The sequence below is a fragment of the Melospiza melodia genome, chromosome 2, assembly GCF_035770615.1.
Source record: "Melospiza melodia melodia isolate bMelMel2 chromosome 2, bMelMel2.pri, whole genome shotgun sequence".
In the NCBI taxonomy this organism is placed as follows: Eukaryota; Metazoa; Chordata; class Aves; order Passeriformes; family Passerellidae; genus Melospiza; species Melospiza melodia.
The window spans coordinates 83,608,873-83,628,790 of record NC_086195.1 but is presented as its reverse complement, the minus strand read 5'-3'; the positions used below and the strand labels follow the sequence as shown (position 1 = coordinate 83,628,790).

General features: G+C 37.3%; 1 protein-coding gene across 1 annotated transcript in view; it reads left to right on the top strand.

Moving 5' to 3' along the window:
* UBL3 (ubiquitin like 3) overlaps positions 1-19,918 on the top strand; it is a 55,970-nt gene that overhangs the window by 26,183 nt on the left and 9,869 nt on the right. The window contains exon 2 of the mRNA XM_063149109.1: positions 19,633-19,741. Coding sequence (XP_063005179.1) covers positions 19,633-19,741 — 109 coding nt within the window. The remainder of the gene's footprint in view (positions 1-19,632; positions 19,742-19,918) is intronic.

Below are 19,918 nucleotides of genomic sequence, written 5' to 3'. Positions count from 1 at the left end.
AGTCATATGTACAACCTGCAGTTTTATACAACAAAAATGTAATTGTGCTGTTTCTGAAGCAATTAAAATAATTGTGGCCATTTAAAAGCCCTAGCAACTCTAATCCTTTATTTTACATAGAAGTATCTAATCTCTTAAGAGATATGTATTTACTAGCACTTAATGCTTTTCTGGAAAGGGAAGCAATCAGTGTTATTTCAAGAAATTAAATATTTGTTCAGTGTTTTGTACTGCTTTCATACTTGAACCATGTGCAAAGGGGAAAACATTTTGGTTAGTAATAGAGTTTCTATGCTAGGGCACACTTTTTAAGTGTTATCAAAAAAAAAAAAAGAAAAAAAAAGAAAAAGAAGCTACCACAAAAATATACTGAAGTTCTTGAAGTACTGTTGGAAAAAATATTAATTGTTGTCCTTACTGAGCACTCTGGATCAGAAGTCACAAGGTCTTTAAAATCTGTTAATTTTGGAAGCCAATGGTTCTGTTCCCTTCTCTGCACATTGAACTGCTGCCTGTGGAAGACTGGTAAAAAAAAATATGTTGTTCTTTCTCTTAATCTCCAACTAAGAGCATGTACTGAGGGTGGTACTTTTACAGTCCTTTCCAGGGACATTATGTCTGACTAAAACTATTTCAAGTGTGCACAGATATGGCACAGTTTTCAAAATGGAAATGGAAACCTTTCTCAATTTGAGGCTTGTTCCTTTGGCCTGTTGTCATGAACTTAGGCTTCCAACTGTTAATCTTGCTGGTTTGCCTATAGGATAATTTTTCCCCATATGTATTTCCTAGTGTTTCTGTCTGCACTCGTTTATGTGCAGGAGACAAATCATATGACAGTCTGTGTGTGGTTTTGGAGAGACAGAAGGGAATGGAAGGGGTCCATTTAGCAGCTTGTCATCTTTAATATCTCTCTTTGGTTTTCTTCTTAATGCTTTTCTACAGAGCCGTAACAGCTCTGTAGGAGAATCTGTTTGGCTTCAGCCTGTTGTTAGGAGGCAGCAGCAGCCTGGGGAGCTGCAAGTCAGACTTCAGGTCATCCCCACCTACAAGCACATGGAAATGCTGTAGAGGCCTCACTTGTAACTTCTCCTGTTGAATCAGTGTCAGTTGGACACTCAGCATGCATTCAGAGCTTAGTTTGTTGAGAGAGGGGAAAAAATAATAATTAAGAGTCCTAATGACTTTGTCTCTTGTGGTTTTTATGTCAGTTACGCTTCCTTCCTTGATGAAACAAACAATATAACAACAAGGAAGTATTATTTACCGTTGTATTTTCCTTTGGAAAGTTTGGAAGTACTTAACCGATGAGTGTCTGTGAATGTAGCTTGTGAAGCAGAGGAGGGTGAAATACTATTTTGATTTATGTCCCTGTAGTAATTTAGCTTATTGCAAGTACCTTCCCTCTGTGCAAGTTCCCTCTGTTACCAAACCACAAAAGAATTTATTAGTAGGCAAGAAACATTTGAGTTTATGCTGCAATTTGCAGACTTCTTAGGAAATGTTTTTTTCTGTATGTATGTGCATGTGGTTTTTTGGTAATGATTATCACTATTTAAAGAAGGATCAAAGTTAATGTTTTTTCAGACTTCCCAGTGTGCACTTTAGTGCACTTGTATTTGACTTGAACTTTATCTATATGTGATGTGGAAATATCATATTATGAATTATGTTAACTATTAAACATTAACTGAGAAAATAATGCAGTCTGAGTACCTGTGAATTGTTATTAACCCTTAAATTTGAAGAGAAGTGAGAAGTTCATGTATATTAAAGGATAAGAATGCTCTTTTGGGAGTGACAGATTACTTTTTCTTGATTAAATACAAAGCTTCAAAATAGACTAAAATTGGGTATGCTACCTGCTGAATTACTTCCTTTTTGGACATGAAAAACATGCTGAATCCCCCTTCTGAGGTAAGAAAAGAATGGAAAAATGCTGTAACAGTTAATAACCATATAAATTGTCTTTGGACAGTGAGGGAGATTAATGGTCAGATTCCAAGAAAAGAGAGGATTTGCAAGGTAAATATTACTTGTTAAATATTACTAGTTTGTTTTAATGAGACAGAAGATGTAATTTAGTAAGAGTCATTGTGAAAATGATTGTCTTGATTTACATCAAACAGGGCTGTTAATTTTCAAGACCCAAAACCAGTTGTTGAAGGCAGGAAAACATGCTTCAGTTATGGCACAGTGGAAATGAGACTCTCCATAAAAATTTTACTATTTTCTCTGAGATATCCAGAATAGGTTTGTGATAAAATAAAGCTCCATTTGCAAGTTAATATTCTCCATAGGTAGAATTAGTACTGAGAAGTAATACTATAATTAATAATTATGGAACTGCTTGCTAGTATATGGAATTTACTGTTGTTTATTTAGCAGAGTTTTTAATGGGAAAAGATAGAGGTGCCTTTTGGAAAAACACTAATAATATTTGAGTTGCAAAAAAATATCTCAGAAGTTTAAGAGAAGTTTAAACTTGGGACCTGACAAGCATTCTAGAATGTAGGATCGAAATACTGCCTCAATTTTCTTTGTGAAAGCACAAATTATTAATATTGTATGTATTATTAATATTCTCACTATTAGTGAGACTAAATTCTATGGGTAGTTTATGTTAATTTTTCAGTGACATTGCATGTGAGTTATTGTTCTTGTAACAAAACCAGATTGACTCAGGGTATGTGTAATGCTTAGCAAACTGGTGGGTTTTAGCAACACTAGTCACATTTTTATTACTTAATCAATTCTCTTATGTGCATTCCTGTTCAATGTCTTGAAGCTTCAGATTATATCCTGTTGGAGACATCTTATGTAAAGACTTACTCTTGTTTCCATACTTAGTGTGTTGAAGATTGGTTCTGTTTGGCTAATCTATTATATTTCTATTATAACAACCTATAATTAATCGATTACATTGCTATTATATTTTTGTTAATATATTGTATCTACTATATTACATTTATGTCATGTATATAAATGTGTAATGTAATTAATATGACATTTATTAATGTAAGGATTTTATTTTATTATGGAGGAAGTCAGTTTTCTTCACATGTAAAGAAAGGAGGATGGATTATGGGGCGCAGGTGTGTTCTCAGTTCCAGAGTGTGGATGGGTACAAGAGTGCGAGGTCTGTGCTGTATAACACAGCAATCATGAGACCTTTCCTGTGTTGTTTTGAGATGACACCAAGGCTTTTGAGACTTGGCTGTTAGCAGGTAATCATGATAATGGTCTCTTCTTCAGAGAGCAAATAGCACCCTGATGACTTCACTGACGCACTTGGGGAGGAAGGTGAATATGATCAGCTGGTTCAGTACGTGCAAAAAAAGCTAATTAAACTTCTGAATCCTACCTTTGAGGCATGTGTTGGAAATGTCCAAAATACCACGGGTTTTGAACAGAGGAGTTTTGCTTATGGTTGGTTACAATTCTCTGTGCTGCAGTTATTAGAATGTGAAATGTGTTTTTGCCAGGATAGAATATAAACTTTGATTCTTTATTAGGAGTTTCTAAACATTTTCCTCAGAGGCACTTTGGCTAAGCTTTTATGTGGGGCATATCACGTTAGGTGTATTCATCTGCTCTTTCTTGGAGAGGTTTGCTGCTCAGGAGACTCAATTGATTCTTGCCTTGGTTTTACTTATTTTTAATTGCTTGACCATGAATATTTGTGGCCAGTTACTTTTCATGGCTTAGAGCCTCATAGGCTTCAGGTAGCTTTACAAAGTTTATAGTTGGCAGCCTCAGTCTTGTTCCATGCTGTGTTCATCACCACTGTTCTTGATTTTTGTCCTTTTGCTGCTGTTCTGTTTCCCTTGCTGATGCTACTCCTGTGTTCTTTGCAGTCTGGAATTGAGTTGGGTTTGGGTTTTTGTGGGTTTTTTGTTTGTAGTTATTTTCTGTTTTGTTTTGCTTTGGATTTGTTTGTTTGGTTTTTTCCCAAGGAGACAGTTTCCAGGTTCTACAAGTTTTTGTAGCTGTCATCTTGTTCCACTTCTACATTTGTTGTTCCCCTCTATGCTGCCTTGTCTAGTTGCTTTATAGTGGTTTCAAGCTTTATTAAAAAATCTTGGATTAAAAAAAAAGGTTTCTTTAACCTCACTTACAGTACAGATTAAAACAGAACTGACCTGTCCCACTTGGTACTCACCTGTCAGATAGCTGACTCACTAACAAATGTGTTCCCAAGATGACAAGATTGAATGTTTCTGTAATGTGGTAATGTTTAGATCCTAGGCAGTATCCAGCAGTGTATGCTTATTCTGCTTCTCAGGTCCTTGATTTGTTGTGTAAATTCTGCATAATGTTCATATAACACTTATTTGGTATGATCTGATGGGCTGTTTCTTGCAAGCCTTGCTTGTTGAAGTAATCAATGGAATAGTTATATGCACAGGAGAATTCATTATATTTGCTGAAAAGGAATTTCTGAATGAGGATGGGAGTGTGGAAAGCAGATGATGCCATGGCTGTGTCTGGCACAGTGAGGGACAGTGTTAGTTGTCGCAGGTTGATGCTGATTGACTCTCTGCTGAATAGTCACCCAAGCCTTGCATGACTTAAGACAATAGTTTTCTTGATAGCTGTTTTGTATGACAAACACACTTCTCTTTCTAAATGCCAGATCTTCCTTTCAGCTTTGTATAATTATTTGTTTCCCAAACTGATAGGGAAGAATGGAATAAATCTGACTATGTGGACCTTCATTTTCTTCCTATAGAGCAGCTGTATTCTTCTAGGCTGTCGTGTGTCTATGTGCTAGACCCTTTGTAAGAAGTAGTTACATCTACAATTCTACTACTGTGCTGTAATTTTGACTTGGTAATTAGCTAGAAAATCATTTGCCTGATAACTGGAAACTTTTGAACCGTAATGCTGTTAGCATCAGATTATATGTACAGAACTGACCTTCGGCCAATATACATACGTATTTCCCTAAAAACAATTTTATAATAATGGGTGTTGTGTCTCCTGACTGAGAGGGCTTGCTAAATTCTATTCTTATCCTCTTCTCTTCAAAAGCATGGTTCCATTAACTTTATTGTGTCATGGCAGGAAGTGCAAAACTATAGCGTCTTTCTTCCCTCTAATGAAAAGATGCCTTTATATATTTTTATACATACATACATACATACATACATACATATATATGAATAAAATTCTTTTTGTTAAAGATTGGTCATTGTTGCTGACATGACGTCTGTCCACAACTCTTGAGCTGAACATGTTGAACCCCAATAAGGAAGACAATCTTCTGGCTTGTTAGTTTTTGTGAGAGGTTATTCTGTTTCTTGTAACATCAATGTAATGCTTCAATTGAGATAAATACAAAAGTTTAGTAGTTGTCAGGGAATTCTTCTTCTCTAACTATAGCTGGTTATAGCCAGTGGTGCCAGTGAAATTTTTCATAACGTGGTCAGTTGATGCTATCCCTGTCAGGCCTTTTCCTTAGTGAAAATAGAGGTTTAGAGGGTCTTTGATACTTATAGCATTTGTGGAACTATTAATAAAACACTCTTAATTTTAAATCAGCATTTGTCCTGTAGCCTGGAAGTAATATTGTATATCAGGCATAACAAATAGCTATCCTAAAAAACTTAACAGTCTGAGTACACAAGAAACAAAAATGAGGAGAGAGAGTCAGGTCATCTCCGATTGGGTCGTCTCCAGGTCTCAGAGGACTTGGACATGCAGAGGTGGCAAGTACTGTGTGCTAGCTGTATTGACCACGTGCAAAAACATGAGGACAGGCAAATTTAGAGTTTTGCAATATGACTTAGGTCTAAAATGATTTTATTTTAGCAAAAGTCACAACGTATGAGAAGAAAAGCATGTTAAATTATGTATTCTGCTGTTGCCTATATAGATTCAAACAAATTAGTTCAGGGAGGTAATACTAATTCCTTTTTACTTTAAAGGCAAGAATCATAGCTACTTGGGGAGCTGTCAGTGACATACCTCTGTGGTTGTCCATACCTAGTGTTTTGTAAATCATAATTAAGATGCAAGCTAGAACACATGTTGCCCCAGATTCACAGAAGCCAACCTTACTCACTGCTTTGACAAAGAGCAGATGGCTTGTTATAATGTAGTTGTTGATGCAGTAAGAACTGAGAGCCGTGACTGGTGTTGCTTATAATCACTACTGATTAAAAGATTGTATTGCCTTCAAGAAGGCATCACTGTTCTCTCCTTGTGGTAAGGATTTAGTGAGATCCTAGACCAAGAGGATATTTATGCTTAGAAGATGCCTGAATATCAATTGGGTCTTAAATTTGTGCTATTTGTCTGAAGATAGATTTTTTCTGAAGGGCTGAAATGAAGCATTTTTATGTAATTTAATGCTTTTTGTGTAGACTCTGGGCATGTAAGACAAATGAAGATAGAAGAAAGCTCTGAAAAAGCTTTTCTTATAAATCTTTTTTTTTTTCCATCTTCACTAAAATCTGTTTTTCTTTGAAGAAAACTCTTGTGTGGAGGAAAAAAGTTAAGGTGCCTTCCCATGCAGACACACTGTGGTAGCAAGTACTTCACAAAGCCACAGGGTAGTCATAAAGGGATACTGCATCAGAAACTAAATCATCCAAGGAAGTTGAGTGGTAAGTTAACAGCTGGTAAATTGTATGTTTCTGACTCTACAGAAGTCTTTACAATTCTGGAAAAGGAGGAGACCAAAATAAAAGGCCAGCTTTAACTCTTTTAGTCATTAATAGGCAGTCTGCATGTGCTGGTGCTCTTCATGATGGAAGCATGATGAGAATTACTCTTAGACTGAGAGCTGGTTGGAACAACAAACAACAAAAGCACTTGACTGGCTTCAGAGGGGAATAAGCTCTGCCTTTTAGTGTGCAACAGTGAATGCAGAGCACAGTAAATAACTGCATCAGACCTTATTTGTGATGTCATTCCATTAGTTCAGACAGTTGACTTCAGCAAACTTAGCTTGGGGATGCATTAGTGCCATAATGTTTAAATAGAAGAAAAACATGTAAGGTTTCTATAAACATGGTTTGAATTTTTGTTGAACATTAAGGAGTGTAACTCATTGAGGAAGGAAAAAAAGGAAAGGAAAGTGTGTTCATTATTCTATTCTGAGAAGTACAGGCAGAGGTCAAAGTCAAGCTGTTTGCTCTTGAAGAGTTGTATTCTGAATAAATTGGCATCAGCATCAAAATCCTTGATTTTTATCATGTAATTCAGTGTTTTCTCTGGGCTATTTTAAAAGGAAAACAATTAGAAAGGGTTCTGTTCTCATTCATATCTGAGTTGCTTGGTTTTGCTAGAATAAAAGAGCTCTCTGGTCATTGAAACATCCATTTTGATTAAAATAGGAACTATATTTTGCATCAGAGACAAAAATATATAATGTCCTGTCTCTTGCCTTTAATTATCACAGCTCAGCAATTTATGTAGTGCTTTGGAATGGCAAAACTTTGGCTGACTGCCATGATACACAGTAGGCCCAGAGAAGCTAGGAATTGATAGTTATTAATAAAAATTTAATTTTATGGTATGCCCACCCAAGTGATCTGAAATATATCTCTAAGTCAAGGTGCAACTCTTTGCCTCTTTCATGTTTTAAAATATTTTAAAGATTTTTTTCTATTTTGTTTTTGACATACAATCTCAAGGCCTGAAAAATTTCATACTTTGTTGCTGACCAAGTTAAAGGACCTGTCAGCAGAGTCCCAATATCACTGTGAAGTGAGAAGCCACAAATTTAACCTCCTGTTGCTGATATTTCCATTGGGATCTAGGTCCTGAAAAATCCTAAGGAAGTTTTGTTGTTTTTTTTTTTTATTTACGCAACAGAGTTTATATGAGGAGACTTCCATAGAACTGTGTCACTCTTTATTTATCCTTATGGAGTGACTTTTTTTTCTAAGCTTTTCAAGCTGTGTTTAGTTGAAATGGAAAATAGTATTTTTTTAGCTATAATCTCCTACTTAGTCACAGTGTGATGTTTTCTGTATTGCACAGTAAACTGTATTAAATAACATATAATGCAACACTTATTGCAAGAGAAAAGAGAAGATGAAATTGGATTCAGAAGGTTGGGTTGTTTCCTTGCTCTTGTATTATTTCTCTTCTGCTCCAAATCAGACTATTTTTGTCTGGTTTTGGGGGCCTGAAGTGTAGCACATTTTAAACACAGGCTTTGTGTTGGAGATCAATTTGTTTCTGAGGAAAAGTATAATCTCATGCTGTAATCTTCATGAGTAAGATCTCATGAATCTTTATGCTCTCATATGTAAGGAGTAGACCATTCATTTCCAAGACAGTGGGGTGATTTTTCTGTGGATTTGTATGTGGTTTTGTGTGTGTGTGTTTTATGTTTGGGGGTCTTTTCTTGTTAAAGAAATCCTTTTTTTCCTTATTTAAATATTTCCCAAGAGATTTTCTGAATTGGCTACTTACTTGTGTCTTCTTATGTATATGTTCATGTACCTGAATATCCACACTGAAGTGATCCTTAGTTGATGCTCCTGCCTCACATGGTAGAAAGGGGAAGCAAAGAGAGGAGCAGAGCAGTTGGACTTCTGCAATAAAGTCTAGCTCAAGAATGCAGAGAACCCAGTCCATCCTTATTATGTTTAGGTAACTAAATATGAAAAATCATGTTTTAAAACTTCATTTAAAAACAAACAAAGAACATTTTAAAAAACTGAAACTTTTCTCCTGAAAATTAGCGTGTGGAAATAGAGGATATCCACGAATCAGTGCTGCTTGCAATTATAATTATTTTGATTGCTCCAGTAAATAGCAGCTCCCTTGAAATGTCCATTTTTTTTCATGTATTTTTAATGTTTTCATTGTGTTCACTTTTTTTTTTTTCCTCCAAAGAACTTTAGTTTTGGTCAAATTGAGCTGATGTTTATTTTCATCCAGGCTATAAGTGGAAGACTACTTTGATTTTTGTCTATGGTATGACCTCTGTGGGTTATAAAACTGTAGTACCTCCCAGTCTAGGTAGTCTTCTAGGTACATGGTTAAATCGAATTGAACCCTACAGAGTTGGTTAAAAGTAAGAAAAAATAATTGATTGGGGATTATGAAGGGATAGAGAGTATGTCTCTGCTCCTTGTACTTGGAAAAAGTAGCTGCATATGGAACTGGTTCTGTGGAATTGTATGTTCTCCTTTGTTAGCAGCAGTGGTAGTGTTGACTTTCAAATTGCAGGTGTTAGGCATTGCACAACATCAGTGTTCGCAGGCTTGATGGTCTTGCATCAGTCTTTTACAAGGTGCCACTGAACTGCCCTAAATAATATTTTAAAATAATACTTAAATATTCTCCCTACAGAACACAATAGAACAATTATTGAGTTATAACAGAATTCAATCCAAATTTAAGTGACTAGAATTATCATTAATAATATTTGTGGGGTGGACTCCTAAGCTTCAAATATCAGCTTAATAGGAGAGAATGAAAACAAGGTGTTGGGCTCATCCAGGGGCAGCTCTTGAGAAGAGATGGCAGAATGGTACATGCTGATTGCATTTTTAAATTCTGGAGTCAAACACTGGGATGTGTGTCATTAAAAGATATTTTTAGGGAGACAGAGATTGAAAATATAGAAACAGACACCTTTTTCTCTCTCTCTCTCCTACTCACTCTCTTTCCCGCTTCAGAAAGAAACCCTGGAATGCTCTCCTCTGTTGTTATTATATGTAAGTTCTGAAGAAGGCACACAAATGCCGGTGTTGGAGCTGCAACACTAATAACTGCATGTACTACAGGCCAGGGACCCCAGGGTATGTCACCCCAGGATGGGCTGGTTCCTGTTCTACAGGTCCCTCCTGAGAGCAGGAGCTGTAAACCACCATAGATACCAAAACACCTCCCTGTGGCCCTGCTGACCAGAGCTAACTGGTTCAGCCTGCCAACAAGAACTTCCCTTGTGGGCATTGCAGTTTTACTGTTTCCACTCTTGTGTTTGGAATTGACTGGCTCAGTGTGGCATACCGATGGCTAAAATGGCCTCTACCCAACTTTCATGTTAATTTGAGTATATCAGTTTCACTGTTTCATGTTTTAATCACTTTATTCCTCAGTGAAAGTACACTTATTTGAACATTGAGCTGAAAGGATGAACTCCAAAAATAGCAAACTTGAATGCCACTTTCTGCATTTTTTGCTACCTACTTATATTAAGTCTCCTGATCTTCTGGCATATGTTAAAGACAAGTTAAAGGTCTTCGATGTCTTCTGTCTTGTAATTTGCACATTAGGATCATGATGGACTAAGACAATTACAACATGTGCAGGGTGAAACTGCCCTGACTATGGCTAATGAGTAATCAGAGTAGGTCTTTGAGTCTTCTCTGTCAGAGTGAATTCTCCTGGGAGGCAGCAGGAGACAGTTTATGACTAAGGTATGTACGTGGGATACAGTGGCCAAAATTCCACTTGACCTGAGAAGAACAGATACTTGATCCAGGTAAAGTAGTGCCTCAGTTTTATTTTACTGCTGTGAGACAAATTATTCTATGTTAGAGTCTTACTTCATTAAATCATGAAAAAATCTTTTGCTAATACAACCAGTATGTTGTAAGAAAAAGTTATTCTTCTGGTTTTAAAGTCTTGTCAAAGTTGATTTTCAGTGAAAATTCTTAATTAGCTCCATCAGGCACATTAGTGTGTTGTGTTTACCTCATCCCTCTCCCCAAAACCCCAAAAAACCGAACTAACCCAGAATTGTTTCAGGGATGCAAATAGTCAGGATAGTACAAGAAATGGTATGTAAACTTGACTGAAATCCACTGTATTTTGCTGCTTATTTATTACAGTGGCTGTATTCATTTCTTTTGAAGAATAGTGTTTCCTAGATATTTCTTCTGAAAACATAACCCTGAAACTCACTGGAGGATATTGCCATTGTTCCTATGTTACTTGAACTGAAGTGAGGAAATGGATGAAGTGTAACCAGGCACTAGGATTTTAAGTTCAAGAGTGTCATGGTTTCCATAGAAACAGCTAGTTCTATCATAGCTACTGAGTTAAATGCCTATAGGATTTTGCTTTTTTTCCCCCCTTGAAGTAAAATTTGCTTATGCTCTCTTTTGGTTTTCTCTTTCTTTTCACTTCAAGTTTCTCAAATTTGCTAACTAAATTTTTAGCAGTTCAAATCTTCCTTATCCATTCCTTGTTTGAGAAAGCAGTTGCACATAAAACCATATTTGTTTCACTTTGGAGTAGTCTAAAGGTGAGTGTGTCATTGGAACTGGTCTGAAGTTCACCTTAGCCCTGCACAGTGACGCAGGGTGCTGTCACATTTACCCGGTGTCGTGTTGGGATTGCCCTACTTTCACAAGTGCTGTGCCTTTGAACAAGTGACATAGCTGGCAATGGACCTTCAGAGCTTTGTTCATTCACATGGACAATGTATGCTTCTTTTCATTTTCCATGTCAAACTTTTTTTTATAATACAAAGGAAATTTATTACAGGTACTGCAAGTGCTGTAGAGGTTGAGCAAAGCTAAATACAGAGGTTCTGAGGGTTGCCAAGTGTAAATTTTAGGTGTTCAATTGAGGAAGTGTGGTTAAGTTACCTGTATTTCCTATAAAGTATCTGGTGAAAATAGGTGGCTAGAAGTGTGATTCATGAGAACTGTAGTTTAATTTATTTTACCAAGTGACTCTTGAAGAAGAGTTCAGAATGAAGGATCTCTTGTCTCTCATTGAGAATGCTTGCATTCTCATTGCTTGCATTATAATTTTGCTCTCTTACTTTCTTACCTTGGGCACCTCAGTCCCTCTCCCAGCTAGTTTCTTGGCTGAGAAGGAGCTAATACTATTATTCTAGATGTGTCTCAAATTCCCAGAAAGTTCTGGAAATCTTCAAAAGGCTGCTTGGGGAGATGACCATTAGTTTCAATGACCACAAGCTGATACAGTTAAAATCAAATGGAAGAATAAACAAAGCAGAAGTATATGTAAAGGCTTTGGATTTCAAGGAGGCAGATGCTGATTAAACTAAATGTAGTGGGTTAGTATTAAGGAGTGTGCCTGAGGGATTTGCATGCTTGGTGTTTCTTCAGATATTTTATAACTTAATTTCTTCAGGTTGAAGAAATTAAGTTATAAAATATCTACGTGCTAGTTGAGTGAAAAGATGTGAAGAGAGACTTTTGAACTTGACAGATGAGTAGCCATCTCGGGAAGGATGCTGAGGAGGAAGAGAGAAGAAATAATGGAAAAAAATTCATTATTTCTATTGATCCAAATCAGATCAGGACAGATTCACCAGCTAGTTTTCTCTGGAAGGAGAGTGTTTTCCACATAGGGCAAATGCAGAAGAGGTGTGTGACGGTGGTCACAAGGGTTTTGAGGGTGAGAGAGAGACGAGAATGTTGATTCCATGTTCAGAAGGCTTGATTTATTATTTTATGATATATATACTACATTATAACTATACTAGAAATAAAGGGAAGGCAAATTTCTCAGAAGCTAGCTAAGCTAAGAATAGAAAAGAATGAATAACAAAGATCTGTGTCCCGGCAGAGAGTGAGAGCAGCTCTGCCGTGAGTGGTCAGTAAATCCAAACATCCACAGGAGACCAATCACGGATCCACCTGTTGCATTCCACAGCAGCAGATAGCCATGGTTTAAACTTGTTGCTGAGGCCACAGCTTCTCAGAAGGGAGAAAAATCCCAAGAAAGGATTTTTCACAAAAGATGTCTGTGACAGAGGTGTAATCTGCCTGGCTTTCAGTGAGTAGCTGATGTTGCATAGCAAGGGATCAGCTGGGGAAGGCTGGGGAAGGGTTTGATTGAGTGTGTGACTTAGGTGGAGAAGATGGCAAAGTACAGTGTTCAGGATGTAAGTGTCAGGCTGTCAGTTATGCTTAGTGGAATTCCTTAAAGATAGTTTTGGGACCGGCTGTCTTTGTATTGTCTTCATTTATGCCTCTAAGACAAGGAAAATCAGTATGCTGATGAAATTTGTTGATGATGAATAGTATAGAAGATGATTGTAGTGTTGTATGGAGATGGGATTATCTCAAAGACTGAATTAAGAGGAACAGAATTAGTTGAATTACAATAAGAATATCCTGTACATTACGGGTGGTTAAAAGCTGTATTTTGAAATGCAAGCTTGAAAGTTTATGTCATAGAAACAACTGGGCTGGAGAGGAGCATTGTGAGATTACTGCATTACAAATGTAAGACAGTTGTGATGTTTGTAATTGAAAATGGAGAAGCTTTTGCAGTCAGTTTAAGGAGGTTCTAGTATCATCTTATGAATTTCTGAAATACTGTATATCATTCTAATTATGCATACTTAAGAAAGTTTAAACAAAACTAAAAGTATGGATAGGGATTAAAGTGGACTGTGGAATTGTTCACTTTGGAAAGGACCTTGAGCAATTTTCTAGCCCAAGCTCCTGCTGGAAGCAGACTCACCACTGAATCTTCAGACCAGATTGCTTGAGGCTTTGTTGGTTGGACCTTGAAAATTCACAAGGCCAGACCTTCCAGAGCATCTCTGAGTGACCACTGTTTTGAGATCCTCAGGGTGAAAACCTTTCTATCTGATCACAGTTCAGTCTCTTGTTTCCATTTAAGACCATTGATCTGTTGATTTATGACCACTGATCTGTTGATCTTCTGTCTTGGACAGAAAGGGGTCCTTTGGTAATTTAGGCATGGGAAGGCTGCTAATAGGTCCCCTCCAGGCCTACCAAGCCCAGTTACCTTAATCTCTATTGATGTGCTTCAGCATTCTGAAGACAGTGTTCCCACCAAGGGCCAGGCTTTTAATGAGGAGAACCTTTGCTTTTTAATTTTGGCTAAGTGCGTCCTTGTCTGCAGATGCAGAAGAAAGCCATCAAAACCCCAGGGTTTTCTGGGCTAAAGCGTGATGTGCATGTGACATCAGTGAGTGTAACTTATTCAAGAATAAATTGAAGCTGGGAATGAGAAGAGAGCACTCAGTGAAACAGCTCAGGTTCTACAACGGACTTGCAGGACATGTAAAAACTGAAGTTCTTCATTATATTCAGGTGGATGCATTCCAGGAGTGACCTGGTGTTCAGAACCTGCAGGTCCCTGCTGACTTGGCTTGTGTGATGCTTAGACTGTTATTTGGGCTTTGTTCAACCTTGTGTGTAAATCTGGTGGAATTCAGTCACTAAAGTGAGGGCTGAGAGGTTCCTCTTTGGCCTAGAGCCATTAGGAAACCTTAATGTGTCTTTAGAGAGCCAACTTACTTTTTACATTAATGAACTTGAGCAAGAAGGTAAGTGTAAGATGTTGAGGAAAAAATTGCTTTGTGCATGTATTTCAATCTTCAAACAGCTAAAGAAAAGCAGTTGGTTTAAACTTGGGGCTGCATATGGTGTAGTGATATGACACTTCTCTGCATTTGAATTGTAAGTTGGGGAGCAATCTTAAGCTGCTACTGGAGCATAAAATTGATAACCAGTTAGCTTATTTAACTGAATAGATGAGAAGTCAGACATTAAGAAATGAGATTTCCAACCTACACAATGTTTATTGATGTTAAAGTGACTTCCCATTTATTTAACATTAGCTGTGAAATTAGAAGCACTGTGACGCTAAGATATTTTGTAGGTGTGCCCTAAAGAATGAACAAACTTTGCAGATGCCTAGAACAAAGAAAACACAACTTACTCTATGTCAGCATATATGTGACCCAAATTTCTCTTCCAAAAATTGTGGTCACAGTTGTTACTATAATCTTTTCATAAATACAGTTTTATTTTTGGGTGGCTTTCTGTTTGGTGGGGGGGTTTGTTGTTGTTTGGATAATATAATCTATGCTGAAAATTTTTATTGTGTACTCAGTGCAACTGATGGGGGAGTTACTGGAGCTGTGATTATGAGATTGGGGTGGGGGGGAGAGGGTGAGATTTGCATGCTTGAGATCACAAACAGAATGTGCTGTTACATAAGAGTGCAGAGGGGATGTAGACTGCAAATTGTATTTAATCCTTCTTCTGATACTCTGGCTGCCCTTTACTGCTGCCAGCAGTAAGGTTGCAGTGGATGCTACAACACAGAAGTGTGAGGATAGTATCTCTATCATGTTGTTGTAGCAAAAGGCTGGAACTCCCTTTGGTACCCTGAAAAAAAGAAAAAAAACATAATCAGGACAGTTGTTCTAACATTCCCAGTTGAAAAGCAAACTTGTCAGGGCTATGAGAATTGCAAAAGTTTTTTGTGACCAAGACACTGGACAAGAATAGGTGGAGGGGCTTTAAGCATACAAGGAATACAGATACAACCTCCTTGGCAGCTTTTAACGTAGGAAATAGGATAGCTCAGGTTGCTAAGAATTCTTTCTTAACTTGAAAAATAAAAACTTGATGCTTTTGTGTCAAAATTTCTCTACCTAACCAAGACATTTTTCTTCACTTTGAGTTATTGTGTATACACATATGGGTTTATCTTTTCTCTTTCTTCTTTTAGTTCTGAGGTTTCTGGAATTTCTGGAATTTTTTCAGATCCCCTATAGTTTATTTGCAAGATTAAGTAGTACAGCAATTGCAAGTTTTACATTTACCAATATTCTTGAGGGAAATGAGATTGGATTCTAAATTTAGAGGCAAGTTTTAGGATTATTTGCTTCAAACCCTTTGGGGTAGTGTGATAAGCAACTCAAGACTAAGATTCCTTCAAGCCAAGATTAAGAAACACAAAAATATATATATATATATATATATAGAGAGAGAGAGAGAGAGAGATAAACATGCAAACTAAATGTGTCAGTGGCATGCTGTACTATAAATAAGAAAATGCTCAAAGCTTTCATTAGAACAGCTAAATCTTTGCACTTCATATAACGTCTGCTTGACTGACTTCAAAATTCATTTTGGGCTTCTGCTGACATGGGATGATTTATTTTTTTTTAATGAAAATATTTATACTGTGTTTTAGACATACTTTTTAATATACCCTGTAAAATGATTATCTTATCTCAATGTGCCTTTTATATTTCATAGTAAGACTAAGAAATGCTCTTCAGCATCAAGAACCTTATCCATCTTGGGGAGGTAGAGGGAAAGAAGGATCTCACATTTTTCACTCTTCCCCCTGCCTCCCCCCTCCCTCCCCATATTGCTTTTATTGATTTTATGGTGTATATTAACTGCATAGGTATGACTTAATGGAATTTTCCAGGAAGCCAAGTTAGTTTTGGTTATTTTTTAGTGATATTAATCTCCTTTCTGTATTCACTGTAGTGTGCCTACTGATCTCAAAACTCAGTAGTGAGAATAAAAAGAAATGTGTCTTCCTAATGTTGTGGCAGAAGAAGAATAACTTCACTTCTGTGTTAACATTACGTCTATGTTAATGCAGTGCCATAATCATACTTTTAAGTGCTGAGCAGGGCTAATCTTTTGGGGTTGTTTTCAGTCATCTCCTTGTAGGATCCAAACAAAGTAGTTCTAGGGAGTGGATGGTTTGGTGTTATGTCTGCTACCTAGGAAAGTGCTGTGGTCTTAAAACCAGGTAACCCCCACCACAGATAAATTACACAGAGATGAAGCAAAATAAATCCTTAAATGATATAAATTCAGAGTTTGGGAACTGCTTGGCCAGAGGGAGCAAGCTAAGGGGGTGTCTCATGAGCCAGTTAGAGTATAGGAAATGGATATGGGGAATTGGAGTGAGAGGCAAAAGGGCTGCTGGTGAAGAAGCTAAGGTAGGCACTGGTGCTGAAAATTTGGAGTTGGTTTGTTTGTTCTTTTAAACAGGTAGTCCATTCCAAGCATAAGTAACGGTTCGTGATGTGGTCTGAACTTCCTAAATTTTTGGCAGTATTTTAAACAGGTGCATTAATGCTTTAAAAATAATGAGGTATAGAGAGAGTGGAATCAAATGCGGTACATCCCACTTCCAAAAGCTGCAGTGTGGCAAACTGATGAAAAGAACTTACTTTCTACATGCATAGTTTTATAGTGTCATCTGAATATGTACTTAGTAACTGATGTGGTGCTGTTTTGCAAACTGTTGGTTCAACAAGAGAAATTAAAAAGTATTAGAGAAACTGTGTGTCTGTGAGCCTCACATAGAGGACCTGGCTGAGAGGGGGGGAGGCAGCTCAGAGAGCACTTGTTGTTAAATTCATTATGAAACAAGTGTCAGATCAATTTTGATGTTTCCTAATTCATTTAATGACAAAGGTAAGTGTAAAGATGTCCTGCTGCTAGAATTCATTGGTGACATGAAGTTTGAAAAGTGCTTGTAATGCAGAGAGGAAGAACAGCTTTGGGAGATTTCTTAGGTCCAGTGCCCAGACGTGGGATAAATCTGAAACATCTTTGTGATGCAGAATACTTCTTTACACCTAGCCTCCTTTCTCTCTGAGGGATGGAGTAATAGGACTGGGATGAAATTTGTAGCCATGTGCTTTAGGGTGATACAGCCAAAATAAAAGCTTGGAGGCTGAATAATTGAAAGGATCAAAGTAGAAAAGAGTGCAGAGTAACCGAGCAAACAGCGTGGTGCAGTTATGAAGAAGGCATATGTGCTCTTGGGACACAGTCACAGGTGGTTCCAGTAGACAGAGGAAATTACTGGTGGTGTTCTACAAGCATCTGGTTAGACATCATGTAATATGCTTCAGAAATTGTCATTTGTTGGGGAGGAGATAGAAAAAATTGTGCAGAGACAGGCTCCTAGGATGAAAGGAGAAATAGTTATCTCACTGGAGAAAGCTTGAAGAGCTTATCTGGGGTAGTCCAGCTAAAGAAACTGTGTATGTGAGTGTTGTCTATACATACACAGGTGGAGACAGTAAAGAGGGGCGAAATACTGAAACTGGAAGCCAATATAAGCAAAACAACACCTGAATATAGTCCAACTTTTTGAAGCTGTAGTTTCATCACAGTAGTTAGGTTTTTGGAGTAAAGAAGAACAGTAGAACTTGAGCTGCTTTTCCTGCTAAATATTGGTGAAATCTGAAAATAATTCCTTAATCATTGTGGAAATCCCAAAGAAAACAAACTTTATTGTGTATAGCCAAATGTATTGTGAATTTTATGAAGAATTCTCTTCAACTAAACAGCATTCCCTCAGTTTCTCTCTTTCAAGTTTTTTTTTGTCATTTCATGGTATGCAGTGATGCTCTTGGAGTGGCTGTGGTGCTTTCTCAGAGACAGCTGCCATTTGCTTTCCTGGCCTAATGGGAGAACTTGTATTTTTCCAAAGGGTGTTAGTGGGAGGACAGGGAGGAGAACTTAGCCTTTTATGCTCACTCTTTTTGTACTTGCTACACTTTGAAATAGACACTGAATTGCTTTTAGGAGGGGTCATTTCCTTCATTGACCTTGCAGTGTGCTGGATGGTAGAGATTGTAATTTGGATACCTCCATTAGGTGCTTAAAGATAGGTGGGATGAATCCAAGCCAAAGCATTCAGGAGGGAATAGATGATCTGTCTAAAGAGCTTCTGAAATAAGTGGAGAGCAGGCAGCTGAGGTAGGGCTCTTATGTTCAGAAGATGTGATGCACTGAGATCTTTTTCAAGAAGTCTAGAAAACTTGGACTTTGCTGTAAATTCTGCACTTGATATTTGATGTAGAAAACAGTTTGCTGAATTCCAACAAAGAAAGCTTTGTTGCAACTTACCTAAAGTGAGAGCCACAGCTTGAGAATGTGACTTGGAAAAAAGTATCCAAGCAGTTAGTCTGCTAAAGTCTCACTGAAACTTGATGAAATGTGGGCCCGTAGGTCAAAGTACAACAGCAGCCGGACTCCTGCTTGCCATGGGCATTGCTAAGTGCTACCAAATGTATTTTGTGACCTTGCAAACAGTCGCTTGAGGAGCCAAAATTTAATCTCTTTTGCATTGTAAATAATGTCATAGTGAGCTCTTTATATGTGTTATTTTAATGCTATATGGAAAAGAAATTATATTCAGTAGTTTGCAAATAGAGGAGAGGAAAATTATGGCTGAAGGTGCTGGTGGTTGTATGGAGGAAATTAATGAAAGAAAAATTACAGTGGGATGTTATTACTTTGTTGCATGTGGACCTCACTTTGCTTGTGGTAAAAGACATTTGTGGGACAAAGTTTTGGATTCAGAAGACTGGCAGGGGGATTCAGGAAGGCAGCTTTGTGGCAGCTGGGAGAAAGGAAGGATGCTGTCTAACTCTCTGGCATTTTGTAGGAGATGCACTGGCTGAGATCAGGAGGGAGCATTCTAGGGCTTTTATTTAGACTCATAGGGTATTCAGGTGCAGATTTTGATATTTTAATTCTCTCTAGGTTAATTTTTCAGGTTTATACTTTTCCTCTTCATTCAGGAGCTATGTTCCTTATGTGTCATTGCTAGAGTATGTTTCTACCTTGTTGAAAGCTATTTTTTACTGGCACAGTTGATTCAATCGCTAACAGAATCTTCTGGTGTTTATAATCAAAAATACCAGCTGTTAGAATTTAATCTTCCTAGATTATGGATATGTGAACAACATTCTGTTGACCTCTTTGACCCTCTTTTTAACATATGTTAACATGTTAAACTGTTTTCTCAAATCATTTGGATCAATCTTGCAAAACCAACAACAGTTTTTAGTAACTGTAACAAATAAATAATTTAAGTTGTCTCTGTAAACTTTCCTAATACTGATGTTTTGGGGTTTTTTACCAGATCAATTTGCGCCTCATCTTGGTAAGCGGGAAAACAAAAGAGTTCCTGTTTTCACCGAATGACTCTGCTGCAGATATTGCAAAACATGTGTATGACAACTGGCCAATGGGTGAGTAGCAGCGTGGCTTTGGCTTTTTAACTGGTGAGCAAGGAGATTCCCTGTGTATTCAGACTGAAGTGTCAATAAACTGATCTCTTGCTCAACATTCAAATTAAGTACGTATATTCACTATCTGGACAAAGATTTATGCAGAAATACAGGTGTCTTGCCTTCTTTTTCACAGTT